Source organism: Cebidichthys violaceus, unplaced genomic scaffold, assembly GCF_023349555.1.
Source record: "Cebidichthys violaceus isolate CVI_PGR_0920_01 unplaced genomic scaffold, fCebVio1.0.p SCAF_15, whole genome shotgun sequence".
NCBI classification, from domain to species: domain Eukaryota; kingdom Metazoa; phylum Chordata; class Actinopteri; order Perciformes; family Stichaeidae; genus Cebidichthys; species Cebidichthys violaceus.
This window is the reverse complement of record NW_027176318.1, coordinates 10,564,343-10,583,724: the sequence shown is the minus strand read 5'-3', so window position 1 is coordinate 10,583,724 and position 19,382 is coordinate 10,564,343. Positions and strand designations below refer to the sequence as shown.

Below are 19,382 nucleotides of genomic sequence, written 5' to 3'. Positions count from 1 at the left end.
TATTTTACAAAACCACCGTTGACTTTGTTGCTTCATTTCAGGTGCTGCAGAGGCTCATCAAGTCCAGAGGCAAGTCCCAGGCCAAACACCTCAACGTCCAGATGGTGGCCGCTGACAAGCTGGCTCAGTGTCCTCCTGTAAGTCTCTATGGTGGACCCAAATCACACGAATGCTCAGTGACTGCAGTCTTTAAAACAACCTGGAGTTTTGTTCTTTAGAGATAGTTTTGGCTTAAGTTTCATGCTTATCTGAAGACAGATTTTTATTTTTTAAAGCTTTCTAATTCGTGCCAGTTCTATTTCTGCTCTTCAGTAATCTGCTTAGTTATTATTTTAGAAAATGAAGCAAGCACCCCAGGCTTGAGAGAATGCAGGCTTAATTTAATCCAAATAGCGGTCCATATCTTTAGGGAATCGCTGTTTCAGATTTTCTCAGAATGAATGCCTAATGCTATTTAGTGTTTAATTCAGTACATTCTAACATAGCTCTGACATTTTGTATATATATATATATAAATATCAGTAGGATGTCTTTATAGATTAATAAAGATGTCTCAAAACAGTCCGAGCATCAGAGTCTTTTATTGTGAAATTCCGCTACAGCACAGACCATTTTCTTTAACCCTGTCTGAACCCTTCTCTCCTTCCCCAGGAGATGTTTGACATCATCCTGGATGAGAACCAGCTGGAGGATGCATGTGAGCACATGGCTGATTACCTAGAGGCCTACTGGAAAAGCACTCACCCCACCAGCTGCAACCCCCCCAACCCACTGCTAACCAAGCTGCCCACAGCCATCCTGCCCTCCAGTCCAGCGCCGGTCACCGGTGTGCAGGTACGAGAGCTGAGGCCACAGAGAGGATGGGTGTACCTGTAGCGAAGCTGGGCAGGTGAACTGGAAAGGACAGGAAATGACAGAGGCAGTAAGGGGCTGTAAGAGGCTGTAACTGTAAAGTGTTTGGACGTGAATAATAATATTCAGACTGAATTCAACTTATTTTAACTTCAGTTTGTTGATTATTGTGTTGTTGTAAAATCAGCTTAAAGACTCATCGCTGCCAACAACTAGACACGTGTGGTGCAGGAGATTTGTGATGAAGCCGCTACAAAGCATTAGGATGAAGTGTACAACAAGTGGGGATTCAATGTATTGTGGATTGGCAATATAGAGGAGGTAGACCTGAAGTGGGTCAACATCGTGATTACTTAACCCATGATTTCAAATGCAATTCAGTTATATTCCTTACTAGTAAATATGTCTTCTTTTAAAGCATGTCATGCAGGATTGATTGTCAGTTTCATGGTATGATATTGTGTGGTGTAACGTAACTTTTCAGCTAATGCTACACAGAAAATGCCTTATAATACCGTAACCTCTACCCCTCTCTCCATCCACTGCCATCACAATGGGAAATGTAAGACTGAAAATGGGGAAAGTCCTGATATTGATGAGGAGCAGGAGTGAGCTTGACATGTGATTGCTAGTGTGGTGAGTGTGGAGAAGCCCTCAGATAAATGTGATTCACACTTCAGGTGACCGAAATCCAAAAGGACTTTGTCTTGATCCTGCAAACTAAAAATACAAAACACCTTGAAGATTTCTTTAAAAAATGTCTCCTCCCGGATTCATTAACCTTCAATGGATGCTTGATGAATATTCAAGCAGTGTGTGTGTGTATTCAAGTGTGAGTGCATAGATACGATATGCACCAGGATCAGCAAGGGTGCAGTGAATATTAATCTGCAGCATGAGTTGTGTGTGTGTGTGTGTGTGTGTGTGTGTGTGTGTGTGTGTGTGTGTGTGTGTGTGTGTGTGTGTGTGTGTGTGTGTGTGTGTGTGTGTGTGTGTGTGTGTGTGTGTGTTTGCAGTGCATTTGTGTGCTTTCTGTCACCCAACTGACTGACATGTGTTTCTGACCTCAGGGTGGCATTGCAGAGCCGAAAGGAGACAAAGCGTTAGTGGAGAGAAAGGGCTCCAGAGAGGATCACCAGCACCATCATCACCATCACCACCACCACCGCCAGGACCAGGACCAGGCAGATGCCGATGCAGAGGCTGAGGGGGAGGGCAATGAGGAGGAGCGGCCTCTGAGGACTGAGGCCTCCAGGAGAGCCCCGCACATCCACCACCGTTCGTCTTCCACCAGGACTGAGCACCACAACCACCATCACCACCACCACAACAGTCGAGCGCGGGGCCTCTCCCGGCAGGAGACTTTGGACTCGGAGACCCCTGAGAGCCGAGAGAGCCGAGAGAGCCGAGAGAGCAAGGACTCTGCTTATAATGAGCCGCGCACTCAGCTCCACCAACAGGAAGAGGAGGAGGAGGAGGAGGAGGAGGAGGAGGAGGAGGAGGAGGAGGAAGAGGAGGAGGAAGAGGAGGATGATGAGGATCTAGGGGAGGGGCACCCCCAGCAGCAACAGCGTTACGAGCCACTGCCCCACCGGGACCACAACCACCATCACCACCACCACCATCACCGTGGTGGAGCGGACGAGGCCGGCCACAGCACGGGACACCACCGCTCTAAGGAGCGCGAACAGGACCATAACGAACGGAACAAGCAGCGCTCGCACCACCACCGGCCGGCACGCGACCACCACCACCACTACTATGACCGGGACAGAGACAGGGACCGAGAGGGGGAGGTGGCTCCCAAAAAGAGGGGTGAGGCAGGGGAATGGGCCAGAGACTCCTACATCCACCAGTGACAGACCAAATCCCTCCTGAAGCTCATCTGGACTCTTAACCATTCTGTTCTCCCATCGTGCTGCTATACCCTGAAACCACAGCATCCTATTTATGTACACTTCCTTTGTAAATGCTGTTGCATATTTTTTCAATGGCAGGATTTTGATTACATAGATATAAATATATGTATGTGTGTATCTATGCATAGACGTCGTTTATGTGTGGATATGCATGAATATTCTCAAATATGCATATTTTAAACCTGTGTTTGATAAAGCATGACACAAAAGCAGAACATTTTTTTTCTGTACTGAGCTGTGCTTTCTGTGATTAGCATTTTTATTTTGTATTGTTTTTATTAATTTTGCTTGCTACCACTTGAATAATGTGTTCCTTCAGACTACTGCTAGGGTTGACTGCAACGGTTGACTAACCAAGTGAGTTTGATGCTGTCTTTTGCAGCGGCCTTTTGTTTAAAAGAGTAGTTTTGTCAAATTTGGGAAATACACTTGTTCACTGTCTTGCTGAGAGCAACCAGTTCATTAGGTACACCTAGCTCATATAATGCCGTCTAAAACAACAGTCCTGCAAAAAAGAATCCTATCGGCGTGACGGGTATAACGTTCAGTTTATGTTTAAACTGAATTTTATGATAATTTTGAGGACTGCAGTTTGCGCTGCTGTTCCACTATGTTGTTATACTGGAAGGTGTTTCTATTATTCTGTCCACCACATTGATATGAATGATGGTAGTCTAAATAACAGGAATAAGACTGTTGTGTTAGACTGCGTTAGTTTTCGCTGCCTGAATAACTGCCAACTGAGTCTAGATGAGAAGATCAATAACACTCAGATATAAAGCTACAGTTAGCAGCCGGCTAGCTTAGCTAAATTGGAAACAGAGAAACGGCTAGTCTGACTCTGTATGAAGGTAAAAAAACATCTGAAGCTCACTAATTACACTAATCTAAAAAGAAATACAAGTTTGGGTTTTACAGCAGGGCATAACTTAAGCTAGCCTTCTCTAAGCTAACTGGCTGCTAACGCTAGCTGCGGGTTCATATTTAATAAAGATACGAAAGTGGAATCAATCTTCTCATCTAACTCTCGTCCAGAAAGAAAATAAGCATATTCCCCAATGTTTCCGACTACTTCCTTGATTTTATGTTCATCATTTATGGCTTAGTTTCTTTTTTAAATTCTGCGTCCATGATTTTAGACATGTGGTTTTAACATATTTAAGCCTCGCTCGAGGTGCACCTTAGTCTTGCTTTCCAAGACGAACAAGTTCTACAATAACTTCCTCTCTTACATGCAGTACTGTTCTCTTTGTATGGGTCCAGAAACATTTTGTAACATTGATACACACTTTAATCTGCACTTTTACTGATTCACGTTGGTTTCAAGTGAAATTTGATATGACATTGCAACTTTACTGTCGGTCTACAACCAAAACTCCTTCAAAGTTAATCTTTTATTAAGTCTGACCCCCCTTTTTCTAATGAATGTTGTTTGATTCCCACTTTAACTCCAGAGTTTAAAGAATGTTCATCTTAGGATATCTTCTTTGGTTTGCTCCTTACTAAAAAAAAATCAAAAGATGCATTTGCAACTCAAACAATTCAAAAATGTTTACCAGGCAAAATTAGTTTTGTCTTTTACCATTTGTTCACTCCCCTGACTAACACAATCTATTTCAAGAGTCAATGACGTTAGATCAACTTTAAACTTTTCTTGTATTAATTCATGATGCTGAAAATCTGAATTACGTCCCTCCGTTTACAAACCCACCCTGTCCCTTCACTTTCTTTGATTTTTGCCTGACAATTGTAATTATAAAAGACTCCATTTCTATGCTACATTGGTAGCACTACAGGTTTTCTAACTGTGTACATGTGTATGTACATAATGCATAAATATAAAGAATAAAGTTGGCAACAAAGAACTGATGCCGAGGGAGAAGGATTTTGATGTGTGCTTTGTCAGAAGACCCAGACAGAAGGAGGAGAGCGCCGTCTATAAATAGTCCTCTGAAACTCTGCTGAAAAATTGAGGTAGACTCATCGGGCCTTCCTCCTGAGTCGTCATGACAACATCGACATGAACGACAATACTGAGGGGATGCGTCCAAAATAGCTTCTCCACACACAGACGCCTCCAAAATAGACAAGCGCTCACAGAGGTGCAGCTGATTTGATCTCAGGATTTTAACGTTGTTTACCTTCGGTGCAGCGGGGAAAAGAGCGGCCATTTTTAACCAGCAGTCTACATGCAGTTAAAATGCACAGATGCAGGGCGGCGACGTGCAGCTGGCATTCCCAGACAGATGTGTGTGTGTGTGAGTGGATGGACATATACGAGTGTAATGGTATTCCCTAGGAAGAGGGATTGAGCGGAGGTCATTGTGAAGGTCCTCAAACTGCTGCATGAAGGGAGAACAGGCCAGATGTTTGTGCGCTGTCGGCACAAATCTATAAATTCTGTGCAGATTCAAAGGACACCCATAACTCAATTTGCAATGAATAAATTAGTGACAAGTATTGTAATTTGTATTCAAACCAACGTTTCATGAGTGTAATATTATTGCTTAATACATAACGAACAAGAAGAGAGACAAATCAAATTTTAAAGTACATTTTATTTTGAAAAGATGATTTCCTTCTGGTGGATGAACTACAAACAGCATAATTTTCTCTCTTACAAGCAGCAGAAGTCTTAATTAGAGGTCCCGGTTGTCTCCACCACTACTATAACACACTAAATTGTTAATACCTCCCATGACCTCTTTCTGCACGCTACTTCCTGATCTCTGAGATCCAGCGAATCCACTGTCACCATGGCAGCTGTGTCGTCATTGTTGTTATGGCGATGCAAGCGCTGCTGCATTTGCCGATACTCATTCAGTCTCCATCCCCACGTGCCTCCCTCTCTCTGCCCTCTCCCCTGCCCTCGGTGTTTATAAAGCTTATCCCTATATGGCCCGCAGTTTCAGAGAGCAGCTGTTAAGAGGCAGACGCTGTAAACAGCACAGTGAGCGTCTTTGTCAACACCGGCCCCGTCAAAGCACACACACCGTCGTAGCATAAACACGATTGTTCCCGTCTGCAGTCTCGTGTGAGAGCTGACGATGCTGTAAGAAAAAGAAAAAAAAATGCCCTCCGGTCAGTTTTTCAGGAACTTGGCGATAAAAAAGCCGATGGTGTCCCCGTCGGCTCTGCAGGCGAGGGGGGCTGCAGTTCCTGTCTGGTCCCAGCTCAGCTCAGGACTGAACCTCTGGAGGAGGCGCAGCTGCTCAGGTGACAGGCCGGCTCCCAGCATGCCCTCCGCGCCGATGTGAGGCTCCTGGAAACGAGAGCGTGATTTGGTGAGGTCTCCTCTAACATCTCTCCATATCTGTGAGTCCGTACAGGTGTTCTTACCTGAGGCTGAAGCGCGAGGCAGGGGAAGGTCTCGAGGGCCCAGGCTACCTGCTCCTCGTTCTCCGCTAGAGTCACTGTGCAGGTGCTGTACACAAGAACCCCGCCTTTCTTCAACAACCGCACAGCCTGCAACACAGGAAGATCTTTTATTAAAAGCGGCTATAATCAATATTTATATAATATGACACAATGTGTTACAAAGTGGTTACTCGTAGTGATGAATTCTCCTCATCTTTACAGAGCTTTACTGTGAGTTCCAGCTTGTTGTTATAGTTTTACGGTCCACAACTTTACGGTTCAGCGAGTGAATTTTGTACTTTCAGTCACCAGGTGGCCAAACGCACAACTCCTCATTAATGACAATGTTGTTTTGTATCTGCTGGATTTTAAACAGCTCCGTCTTACCAACTTGCTCCTCCAAAAATGGCCAAAAATTTGTATTTCTTCAATCTCCATGCTAAATAAGTTTAAGGAGATGCGTGTGAAGACTGGTGGAGCGCTATATGTCACTGAGATAAATCGTGTCCTCTGCACTCTACTGGACTCTAATCTCCCTCTAGTCATCCATCTGTTAGCCACACTTAAAGCAAAAGCACTCTAAAACAGATTTCACATTTGTTTTAGTCTACAGTTATGTACATTTGGATAAAAAGTAAACTCAAGGTAGAAGGAGAAATACTTATAGAAAACGTTCTAGTGTATAAATCTAAATTGTCAGTATTACAGCATCAGTGGATTGGGTTTAAAAAAGTAACTTGATTAGATTAGAGCAGGTGTTCTGTTCACTGAACCTCCCATGAAACCACTTGAAGCCCCCCTTGGTAGGCCTGCCTCCCACTTTCTAAAACTCTAGATTAGAACAATATTTCCAACAGCCACAGCTAAAACTATAGTTTAAATATATATATATATATAACCTTGAGGTGTATTTTCCCCCAAAAGATGTAAATTCAAGCAGTACGATCAGACAGCAGTGTAATATTTGTCCAATGCTGCCATCAGCTGGTCAAACTGAGTTACTATCAATGTGCTCAGGTGCTTCGTCTGTGTGTGGTCAAACCTACAGCGTGGAATAACTTGCGCTGCAGTGGCTGGTAGGAACAGATCTCCTTGAGGCTCCAGGTACAGGACATGTTGGGTCTCTGTCCGAGTCCGCTACAGGGGGCGTCCAGAAGAACCCGGTCAAAGCTTTCAGGAGGGAAGGGAGGTCCTGGAACACGTTCAGAACACAGGTGATATTTATACATATAATTATAATGATTTATTGATGTGTTTATTTGTTTCTCTCTGTACCTTCAGCTGCCTGTGTCGGGTTGCTGCTCACAGCTTGAGTACTGTTGAAGCAATAAACTTTGATTGAACGTAAATGCAACATTTGGGCGTTTTGACGGATTCGATCGATCTTATTCCGGACCCTGTCCAGAGCCACGACCTCGCCCTGCGTGAGACAAAATAAGAATAAAAAAAAATACTTCAGTACAAATAAAATACCTGCGTTCAAAAACTTCTACTGGATTCAATTACAATGTAAAGCTAATTATATTTGTTCATTACACATTTTTTTCTTTGTTAAATGAAATCCTATAACTAGCTTATTGGATTACTATTTTCATTATATTACACGTCGACTCAGGAATGTGAGCATGAGTCATTTTCTGGATCGGTGGTTCCCAACCTTCTTGGCTCGTGTCCACCTAAACGTCTACGTATGACCTTTCATCAGAAGTTTGATAAGTCCATGAGCGGTTCAACCTTTCTTAAAGAGTTTCTTTTGATTAACTTTTAGAAGCCTAAAGGGTAAAAACCATCCCATTATTAATTATTAGAAAAGAATCGTGTGGAAAAGTGTAGAAGAAATATGTTTTTGAATATCAATGATCCCATTTATCTTATTACCCCTAAGATGTATCTTGCGACGCCTTTTGCTCTGGAAACCCTGAATATTATCTGTGATCCCTCCAGCAGCAAACATCTGTAACTCGTACCTGATCCCTCATGAGTGCAGCGATGTGGCAGGTCTTCCCTCCAGGTGCAGCACACATGTCCAGGATCCGTTCTCCAGGACGAGGCCCGAGAACGTGTCCCACAACTACAGAGGGAAGGTTCTGCACAACATGAAAAAACACATGAGACGAGGCAAAAACAGTGCCTCCCTCTGTTATCAATGCAATGACACGTTAGGCACATTATAGCTCCATTATACATTGTAATAGTATAAATACCTGTAGGAATGCCATGTTGGGTAGAACTCCATTGAAGGAAGGACTCTGGTAAAGTGGCTCCACCATCCGAACACCTATTCCTCTAAAATAAATGACGACAGTGTACGTTTTCCTTTTTGAATTTAAAAGCATCACCGTGATTGTTTGACCCTGAGGAAGACTGAGTGTGGTTGATACAGAGTTGTCTTCTTTTTTAATCATACAGCCACTATGAGATATGCAGATATTGTACTGTATGGGTCCAAGAAAGTTTCTTTCGGGACATTAATATCTGTCTTATCTGATCTTACTTGGCAGGTTCCTCTGTGCAGAAGATGCCGGAGCGGTCTATCTGAGCGACTCCGTTTCCCACAAACACTCGGTCTCCCTGGAAGCTCGTGGCTCCTCGGGTGCACCGACCCTCCAAGTCAGAGAGGACGGACACCACATCGCCTGCCTTCATGTCTGAGAACAAAGAAACGCCGGGTAGATTTCATGCTAGATAACAACAATCAGCAAAGTAAAAGCACTATGATGAGGATTCATTTGACATTTAACAGCATCTGTCTTTGAGTCTTACACTTGGGGCTGGCGACGATCCCCGGGACGAAGACATGAGCGCCTCTCAGCACGGCGCTGCCGCACTGAGCACCGACCACCACCTCTGAGCGGAGCTGCTCCACAGGTCTGAGAACACGAGAGAGAAGCCAGTCACACTGTTCTACATCTACGGCTCATTGGACCACCTCCAACTACGGCAGGGTTCTAGAGATACAGCATACGTCGGCTTAAATGGAGAATTAAACACAGCTTTTTAAGCTTTTTTTTTTCCTTTGTTTAAATGTTTGTCTGCAGGTGCATCACAAAAAAAATATATATAAGCAAAAATAACACCATGAACCCCTAAAACCAGAATAGAGCAAGAGATTATTATTGTGCTGTTACTGTATTTAATTATTTATTTTCTATCTCTTTGAATCAAAAAAATTGTGCACAACTGCAATTGTTACACAAAAAGATTCAGTGTTTTTTAAATCTCTCATCATTCCATGAAGCCTCATGTGGGTTTTGGCCTCAGGAAACACTCGCCCAGTTGTCGGACTGATACTGCAATTTGCGGCTAAGTGTGTCTACTCCATGGAGCAGATTCGTCTGACGCTGTTCCAGCATTCCTTGCATACCTCGGGCCATCGACGGGAAGGAGCAGCACATCTGGAATTCGCGGGTGAGGGAGAATCTGAACGGAGGCTTCCTCTGCTGATGAGCTGCACATCTGCTGCTCAAACAACAACAACAACACACTGAAAGATAAGGACATGACCGACCACCACCGTGGCTCCTTTCCTTACTCCCTCTTTCATTCTCACCTTTTTCAGCTCTTGTCCTAACTTGTGTCGGATCTCTTCCAGGGGAGCGAGATGAGTGCTGGCCCGAACGCAAGTGTACGAGGGAGGGTGAGACAGACAAGTGAGCAGCTTCTGGAAACGACATTCTGCCTCCTGATGGCCGGCTGCAGCTAACACCTGAACGCAAACAAGACGACGTTAAATTATAAGAGTTAAACAACTAGAAATAACATCAGGAACTTTATTGATTCCAAGTTTCAGCATGTACCCCTAAAACGGTCATTGTACAGTATATTTAAGTGAAGATAACATTACTTCCACCTGAACAAACAGGTCAGATTAAAGAGAATTAATAAATACTTCCCAGGACCATCAAGCCCATATCTGCTGTATTTAGTTGGAAAGCCAGAAGCTTCTTCGGGAGGGTTTTACTGGTGGAATTTGTACAGATAACATCTGTTTATCTAAAATCTAAGCTACGCTGTGAAGGTTTCCGCATCATCCCCGTGTTATCTTTTCCACTGAAGGAGAGGAAGACGTCTATTTTTTACGAGGCGTATTTATGACTCTCCAGAAGAGAGAAATCACATTTAAATTCCTACCTCCTTGTTTAAGAAGACACTCCGGAGATAATCAGTGACTTCAGGCTTCAGAGAAATCCTCGGAAAAATAGACATTTCTTCAATCTGCACAAAAGAATTAGATCAATAACAAATAAAAAAGAATGAATCACGATTGATGAACTGCAGTGGGAGAATGTAGAAAAATCTGGGTACAGTTTGGAAGCCTCTGAAGTTGATTGGATGAGGATAAAAATGATTAAGACTTGCTTACAGCCTGGTGGAAATTCAAAGAAGAAAGTCACCTCTTTGAAGTGGCTTATTCACACAGTACAGAGGCTTATATACTACTACTACTACTAATAATAATAATAATAATAATTGTTATTATACTACTTCACCCACAGGACACAAAATGATTGTAACTGGGATCAAGTTGTAAGATGTATTGTATTATAAGTATTGTTTTATTATTGGAAAATTGTTGGCATGTTTGTACATAGCTTATGTGTTATGCAATTTTGTGTTGAATTGTGTGTTTTGTGCTCTTTTGTATGTATTTTCTTGTTAAGTTTTGTGTATCTCTGTATATTTGGAAAGTTAAACGCTGTGATATGTAACATTAGTTCATGCTTGTCCCGATTAAAGACACATTAAATAAATGATTAATACCAATAGTTCATTGAAAAACATTAAAAACAAATACAGTAAAACCACATAATAAAACTATTTTAAAAAACGTTTAAAAAATAATAATTTAGCTCGTAATCCTTCTCCACAAGGTCCGTCTATTATTGTCATTTTTTTTAATTAAATATAGCACGTGTGGTAAAGACATGAGTATGTGAACCCTTAACAATATTAAACAAAACCTCTAAATAGACTTTACGTCCCACACACGGGTCACATTTATAATCTGAACGCAATCAGTCTCATTCAACACATCCGCTCATTCATAAGTAATGAGTGGTCCGTTCAATGAATTGTCTAACATAAGTGTGGAGGCGATGTAAAGGCTTTGTTAATAACCTTTAGGTACTCACGTCCTGTCGAGGCATGGATCGCTTGTGTTTTGGCAGCTACTTCCGCACACGTCACGAGCTTGGTCACATGACAGTAGTTGCATTCATAAATGGGAGTAATGCAGCCTGTTGATCGCCAATACCTCTATGATATTTATGTGTTTATGAATATAGATATTACACACTGTAATGTGATTTAAAGCATATAGGGACAGTTTAGGGGCTTTAACGTACACTACAGTTGTACAATTTATTAATTAATTAAAATAAAATACTATACTTATATACTATAAAATGCTCAGTTCTGAGTATTAAAAATGAAATAAATGATACAAGTAAAATACTTAAAAACACACTTCTCGTCACACTTAAAAGTGTTGTTTTTGAAAGAAGCTCTTTAAAAAAAAAACGCGTAACACGCCTCTACGTCATCACGTAACACGTCATCACGAAATGTAACGAGAACTGATGAGCTGGGGTTGCTTTTTTTCTCAAGAACCACACTATCAGCAGAAGAAGCCGTGCGAGCAGACGCAACGCTGTGCCGCAGTTATCACCGGTTTTGTGGAGCCTTTAACGTTAACCGGGAGCCGCTCGACAATAAGTCCTCGTACCTACGTTTACCGTACACCACATTGTAGCCAGTTAAGCTACGTTTAAGTGTATAACCGGACCGCATGGAGTCGGCGTTCAAAAGGTCGGTGAGGTGTTCAGCGGACAAGAGATCATCCAGCTAATGTTAGCAAAAGCCGCAGCGGATTGTACAGTGTGGACGTGAGAGTGGAGAGAAGCTCGGTGCTCACTGACGGGACGACGGGAGGACGTTAACCTAGACAATGGGCCTCATATTCGCCAAACTGTGGAGCTTCTTCTGCAACCAAGGTGGGTGTAGCCGAGGATAATAACTGTTAGCATGTTAGCATAAAGTGAGCAGCAGTCAGTTACCTATAATAACAGATGGGGGGGGGGGGGGGGGGATTATCTCGCTACTTTGACTTCAGGACTCGCTGTCTTTGTTTAACTCGCACGTCAATAACAGCCATTTAAACCACAGTTACCCATCTCACCCACTCTTAATAGTTCATCTGTTTGTCAACAGACGTGATTAACTTAAGTCACAGTAAGCCTGCTCGAGCGTGTTCATCCTCAGTCAGCTTAACTTCACTTTTCAGGACTCTTCACGTTACATAACTTTCCCTAGAAAGCGTTTAAAAGTACTCCTCCACAATACTATTTCTATTGTGCAGTTTGCTTGGTAATTGTATTAATTATGGCTCAGTTGTTGCTTAGTTTAACACTGATTCACTTGATGTTAGGTCAGTGAAAAACAAAGGAAAAGTATATCAAATACACCAAGTAGAGGAATGTAAAAAGGCAACAAATAGCCTCTATAATCCCACGCTTTCATCTCAACCACCCCAAATTACTTGAATATCTTTCATCCATAAACTACTTTGTGATACTGAGGTTGGCGCAGTAGTTTTCTTCCTATATGTGAGTATTATTCTTGCTGTCGTGAGGGAATAAGAACGTTTTTGAGTTGAAGTAACAAAGGATCTGGGTCTGTTGCAGGCTCAGAGTATTTTCACATTCTGCTGTACTCCAATGGTCATTATTGCCATATGGTGGTGAATATATATACATGAATTCCTCTTGTCTTAATGCCCTTGGTGCTGTGTAGCATTATTGCCGGACCGTGATTCTGGATTACACTGTTCCCCCCAGTGTCAAATTGCATTCACTTTAAAGGGATTAGAGGTGAGTGAGTGAGAAGTTAATTACATCTCTATAACACAGTAATTAGATCACCTAAATAGTGCTGGCAGTTGTGTTTGAATGTGTCTTGGTGTTATTTTTATTGCTTTATTCTATCTCTGAAGCCTGAGGTGCACTGTCACCGCTTTAATGCAAATTAGTCAATGTTTTTGTTTATAATTCTGCAGAATAAACACATTACTGTTTTGGAAATGAGTAGCGATTTTCAGTAATCCACTGCAATGAATCATTGATTAACATCTAGTTTGTTCTCATTAACATAATCCATTTCAAAGGAATGTGACACAACCTGTTAGATGTAGCTTTATACATGTTTCCCATAGATTTCTGTTGCTTCCGTTATCTCACAGTTGTTTGCATTTCAAAAAGGGATTTATTTTTAGTTTATTTTTAGTTTTGGTGGCGGTGACGGCCACAATCGGTCCTCACAGGGTAGCTCCTCATTAAGGAAGCCGAAGACATTCAGCACCAGATCCAGTGCACACAGAGACCGTCAGAACCGCGGGCCCTTCTGACCAGACTTCCTTCCTCCTCGGCTGCCAAAAGCCTCAGAAGGGCCAGAAAAGTCAAAACGCTAAAGTGGGATATTTTGGCGCGTCTGTGTCAGCTCTGGTTCTGCATTTAGTCCGTTCTGTTTGTCTGCTTCACGGCCGTCAAAGCCTTTACTGTTGCAAACGGTGCTCTCTGGGTTTTTACGAAAGGAAAAGAAGTTCCTGTAGTTTCAGTGAAACTGAGGGAGGAAAAAAGGAGGTCGGGAAGTTTTGAAATAAGTTCAGCCTGTATGGTTTTAAATAGGCAGACTGACTCCAGATGTACTCTATGACGTACTCATTGACACTTCATGTTTATACGCTGACAGACAGAGAGGAGAATTCATTCACACGAGTGTTTTCTTGATGTCCTCATGAGGTTTGTGTTGTGCTCTATTTCTTTCGCAGAACACAAGGTGATAATCGTCGGACTAGATAACGCCGGGAAAACCACCATCCTCTACCAGTTGTGAGTAGTCTTCACGTATCAATGTTACAGTTGCAACCTACTTTAACTCGGTCGTCCTTCTCCAGCGAAAAACTCACTTTATGATTCTGTTTTTTTTATTTTTTTTTATCAAGTCTGATGAATGAGGTCGTCCACACGTCGCCCACTATCGGAAGCAACGTGGAAGAAATAGTGGTGAAGAACACTCACTTCCTGATGTGGGATATAGGAGGGCAGGAGTCTCTCCGGTCCTCCTGGAACACCTACTACTCCAATACAGAGGTGAGAGACACAAGCTGCTGGAACACATTTTGTACACCGTGTACTACTTTTCTCACAGATGAGGGGAACAGAAGTATTGTCCGCCAGCAGGGATTTCTTCACGAGCGTCGGCAGCTGGTGTGTTTGTTCGGAGCACAGACGGCAGCAAGGGGCCGCCCAGGTCGGAGGTCGCCCTTTCACAAAGGGGCCTGTCTGAAAAGGCGAAGCGAGGGTCTCGGCCTCTGCAGGCTTTTTGGAGAAAGAAGGAGAAGAAGAAGAACAGGAGAGTCAGAGGCAGATGTGTCTTATTAAAAAGAGCTCGTGAATTAAACGCTCCTGATAGAACATCTGCTGCGGCACAGGAACGTGGTGAGGTCACATGTGACCTCGGCTCTTTCTCTCTGCGAAACATCTGACGCGATTGTTTTCCGACAGATTGAATATTATTCGGCAACTATTGATTATATTTGAAGATTTGCTTTGTCTGTCTTTTGTGATTTCTTTTTTTTAGGTTTTGACTGTTGTTTGGACAAAACAAGCAGTTTGAAAATGTCTGCCTGCACTCTTAGATATCATTTTTTTGCTTTTTTCTTAAGCTGCAACAATTATTCAACTGTTTTTATAATTGCTGAAGCTTTTTAGGCTTTTTTTTTTTTTTTTAAAGCAAAAAATTCCAAATGTTCTCTGTTTTCAGCTTCTCGAATGTGAGGATTTGCTTTTTCTTTGTCACATACGACAGTAAATGAAATACCTGTTGGACAAAACGAGCAGATTAAAGACGCATCACCGTGGGCTTGGAGACAATGAAAATATATAAAAGATGGATCGATTAACTAGTTCCAGCAGTGTAAAACGTGATCTCATGAACAGTTAATGCAGCATGTTAGAATAAACTGTGATTTATGGCAGAGCCGTACTAAATATTTCTCACAATGGAGTTAATGGAGGAGCCCTGCAGTTACTATAGGCACCATATATTGTAGTGACATTGCCGTTACTTTGGCAACGTCACTCTTTGGTTCCACCGTGTCAGACTCCTGGAGCTCCCTGGCTGTGATTTGGGTCACAGTAATGTTGGACAACGCGTGTGGTTGAAATGTTTCCCTGAGTCATTTTGGTTTTTAAATGGCGTCTCACCAACACGAACGAGCCTCTGGTCCTTTGTCACACAGGGTCACTCTCTCTCTCATTCAGAATCGGGTTATTAGCGTCGCAGTCACCAGAACCCGTTGTGAGGCCTTTGGCCCGGAGATGCCCACACGCTGTGTTGCATTTCATTTTCTGTAAATGTCTTCTTTTCCTCCCACTCTGCAGTTCATCATTCTGGTGGTGGACAGCACAGACAGAGAGAGGCTGGTGATCTCTAAAGAGGAGCTCTACAGGATGCTGGCTCATGAGGTAGAACCATCTTTTTGTACGGCCTTAAGGAAGCAGACTACACAGAGCCTTGTTTTTGTACTGGACTGTGGTTTTCCCACCACATTGTTGAGCTTCAGAAGGTGGCAGGAGAACGGGGTTGTGGTTTCATTGTTCTCTGCATTCTCCCCCTCAGGACCTGCGGAAAGCAGCTGTGCTGATATTCGCCAACAAGCAGGATATGAAGGACTGTATGTCCGCCGCGGAGATCTCCAAATACCTCACCCTGAGCTCCATCAAAGACCACCCCTGGCACATCCAGTCCTGCTGCGCTCTGACAGGAGAGGGGTGAGCGCTATGTGTTCATTCATGTGTGTGTGTGTGTGTGTGTGTGTGTGTGTGTGTGTGTGTGTGTGTGTGTGTGTGTGTGTGTACGGAGATGTAGTCAGCAGGATTTTACTGAATTCAGTGATTAGATATTCATTAAATTAAATCTAGACCAACTGCCAAAAGAGCCAGAAGTACACTCACTATAGCTCTATGCCCACAGTGGACTCAATAATATCCATTAGTATTTCAAGTTGTTGAAAAAAAATATGTACATTTAATGTGGCATATTGCACAATAATGTGAGCATTTACTGCACCGCCTGTGAACCAAAGTATAATAACCGATGTAATGAATAATGCATTGAAACCTGTCACGAAGGGCTGCTATGAGTCCTGTCAACCACAAGGTGTGTGTGTGTGTGTGTGTGTGTGTGTGTGTGTGTGTGTGTGTGTGTGTGTGTGTGTGTGTGTGTGTGTGTGTGTGTGTGTGTGTGTGTGTGTGTGTGTGTGTGTGTGTGTGTGTGTGTGTGTGTGTGTGTGTGTGTGTGTGTGTGTGTGTGTGTGTGTGTGTGTGTGCGCGCGCGCGTGTGTGTGTGTGTGTGTGCTGCGTTCAAAGCCCCAGAGCTACAACTCTTTTCTCAGCACAAACAGGAAGGAAGCCTCATTAAACTGTATTTGTGCATCACCAGTATATTGTAAATGTGTTGTGCAGCCAGAGCATTGCATTAAGTACATTGAAACATCTGTGAAATATGTTTTCTGTCTGTAAACTGTGTACATTCTTCATCCGCTGACTCTGTGTCGTTGTTTTTCCAGTTTATGCCAAGGCCTCGAGTGGATGACCTCGAGGGCCGGACTCAGATAGCCCCTCCCCCCTCCCCCTTACCTGCACCGCCCACACGGTGGCAACAACAGCTTGTCCTTACTGGCTTCTTTGTACTTTTTTTTTTTTTTTTAACGACAAACTTGGACTTTGAGGAGCATTGACACGTTCCACAGCTCGTCACAGTGGAGGCTGCTGTTTCTCCCCAATGGACCAGAGCTGATGGACTGACCCGGTTATCTGGAACCAGAGCTTTTACAGTAAAGGAGGAGAAGATCATTTCAGTGAGTCAAGAGTTTGTCCGAGTGCAAAGCGGGGCTGCACACATATCATGTCACACCATACATATATGTAGAGAATGCCATAAACATCACGTTGGTGCAGCTCTATTATTTTTGTACTTATCGCCTCTATATAAGTTTGTTCATGTTCAGGTAAAACTTGACGATGAGCAAAGGGATTGCAAGCAGTATTTTGAAGCCAGCTTTGATGGGAATGGTGGCACAAGGGAGTTTTTCAGAATAATGTTCTCGTTTCTAGCATTGCATAACATTTATATCTGTTACACATGATTTCAGGTTCATAAGCTACGTCGTTGGTGGTTATTGTCACACTAGAACTTATTGGTGCCGTATTAAAATGTGGTCAAATATACATCTCCCTTCTTTATTAACTTTTGAGTCTGTACATGTGTGTAATTGAGCCAGATGGTGTGAAGGGTTGTCATGCAAACTTTATTTTCTGACCCTTTAGCCATTCATTTTATAAGCATCAAATGGCGGAAACATCACTACTTCAAGTACAACACTCTGTACTTGATTACAGTATTTTAAATTTAAACGCATCGATTCTGCATTATGATTTTTATTTAATTGTATTACTTTAATTTGTACTCGTTTTATTTTTCTATCTTGTATTAACATGTGATCATCGGTGCTCTGCAGGCGTCTGTAACGGATCCTCTGCGTCCTCATGTATAAACATTTAATTCATTTCCAGCAACCGTTGTGACCCGTATTCATTTTGTACTTTAAAAACAAAAGGATCAGAATAAGCCACCGTCAGGTAGAGGCCACATGTTTATGGGGAAGTTGTTATTTGTAAAAACATCTGGGACTTGAAGGTTCAGTGGTTTATTAGCATTATGATTCTGGCCATCATGTAGTTCAAATGCTTGATTCTCAGCCTTAACCATGCTGTTGTGAGTGTCCTGAAGACCATTTGTGAATGAATGACAGTCTGCCCATCATTTTTAATTTTTTTTATTACCCTTATTTCCTTCCCTTTTGACACGGTGTAAGAATTCCTCGAACTGGGTGACAGATCGATGCACGCGTCACTTTGAAACCATGTCTACCTTTTTGCAAGTTCCTTTAGTGGCCAAAAAGGAGGAGTTGCATGAGTTTCATTGAGTCTGAATCAAATGGGTGAAGAAGAACTGGTGTCTATCTATCTTCTGGGTCTCTATACTTTGTGGGACAAGGTTTCTTCACATGAAGAGGGTTAGGGTGAACTGGTCAGCCCCCAGACTCTTTGCAGCATTGAGCTTGATCTCAAGCAGAGAACTGATGTCCAGTCGGTGTGGTGGTGTTCAGTCTGGGTCATGTACTGTATTTCAGTTTGTGTTTTCAATAAAAACTTTCTTTTGAACATTGAGCCTGAATGGATTTTCTTTCTAATATAAGATGTTATACTATGACTTTATTCAACATACTATACTAGGACTTATTTAGACACACTATACTGTGACTTTTTTCAACAAAATATACTATGAAGTTTTTCAACATGCTATACTATGACTTTTTTCATCATGCTATACTATGACTTTTTTCAACATACTATACTATGACTTTTTTCAACATAATATACTATGACTTTTTTCGACATGCTAGACTATGACTTCTTTCGACATTACGACCAGCTCGGAAGTCGCAACATAAGGAGAGACACAACACCAAGTTAGATTTAACGAAACGCAAAGGTTACAGTTTATTACATGACACAAAACAGATGCAATGTGCAGCTCCAACAGAAGACCAGGATCTGGTGCCAAGAAGGTGAGAGAGAGCGAGGTCGGAACAAGGAGGCGCTGATATAGGGGGGACCCACACCATCCAGGTGCCCTCAATTACTCATCAGGGAGCTGCACCTAGAACTCAAAGACATCGAACACACACACACACACACACACACACACACACACACACACACACACACGCACATTCACAGTAGGACATAGAATGATACATAACACATGTTATACTATGACTTTTTTCGACATGTTATACTATGACTTTTTTCAAATATGAAAATATAACATGTCAAAAAAAGTCATAGTATAACATGTCAAAAAAAAGTCATAGTATAGCATGATGAAAAAAATCATAGTGTAACATGTCGAAAAGTCATAGTATAGTATGTTGAAAAGTCATAGAATAGTATGTTGAATAAAGTCATAGTATAGTATGTCGAAAAAAGTCATAGAATAGTATGTTGAATAAAGTCATAGTATAGTATGATGAAAAAAGTCATAGTATAACATGTCGAAAAAAGTCATAGTATATTATGTTAAAAAAAGTCATAGTATAACATGTCGAAAAAAGTCATAGTATATTATGTT

General features: G+C 42.2%; 3 protein-coding genes across 9 annotated transcripts in view; 2 read left to right on the top strand and 1 right to left on the bottom strand.

Annotated features, from left to right (window-relative positions):
- cacnb2a (calcium channel, voltage-dependent, beta 2a) overlaps positions 1–4,646 on the top strand; it is a 54,804-nt gene extending 50,158 nt beyond the window's left edge. For all 6 annotated transcript variants that reach the window (XM_068709947.1, XM_068709949.1, XM_068709950.1 and 3 more), the window contains 3 exons: positions 42–137; positions 652–834; positions 1,923–4,646. In XM_068709947.1, coding sequence (XP_068566048.1) covers positions 42–137; positions 652–834; positions 1,923–2,711 — 1,068 coding nt within the window. In that variant the 3' untranslated portion in view covers positions 2,712–4,646. The remainder of the gene's footprint in view (positions 1–41; positions 138–651; positions 835–1,922) is intronic.
- A 1,113-nt stretch (positions 4,647–5,759) lies between these two features.
- On the bottom strand, positions 5,760–11,286 carry nsun6 (NOP2/Sun RNA methyltransferase 6). Of its 2 annotated transcripts, none has more exons than XM_068709945.1 (12): positions 11,261–11,286; positions 10,260–10,343; positions 9,679–9,834; positions 9,493–9,587; positions 8,892–8,998; positions 8,623–8,776; positions 8,333–8,414; positions 8,096–8,215; positions 7,404–7,548; positions 7,175–7,320; positions 6,111–6,236; positions 5,760–6,033 (listed from the first exon to the last, which is right to left on the bottom strand). In XM_068709945.1, exons 1-12 carry the CDS (start codon positions 11,273–11,275, stop codon positions 5,854–5,856), a joined length of 1,410 nt encoding a protein of 469 aa, XP_068566046.1. In that variant the 5' UTR covers positions 11,276–11,286; the 3' UTR covers positions 5,760–5,853. The 2 variants fall into 2 exon arrangements, with proteins under 2 accessions (XP_068566046.1, XP_068566047.1); XM_068709946.1 differs by having other exon boundaries at positions 11,247–11,283.
- Positions 11,287–11,728: 442 nt separating this feature from the next.
- arl8 (ADP-ribosylation factor-like 8) lies at positions 11,729–18,412 on the top strand. Its single transcript, XM_068709944.1, has 6 exons — positions 11,729–12,121; positions 13,954–14,014; positions 14,128–14,275; positions 15,569–15,652; positions 15,807–15,958; positions 16,756–18,412. The coding sequence occupies exons 1-6, from the start codon at positions 12,076–12,078 to the stop codon at positions 16,802–16,804; spliced, it is 540 nt and encodes a 179-aa protein (XP_068566045.1). The 5' UTR covers positions 11,729–12,075; the 3' UTR covers positions 16,805–18,412.
- The last annotated feature ends 970 nt before the right edge of the window (positions 18,413–19,382 follow it).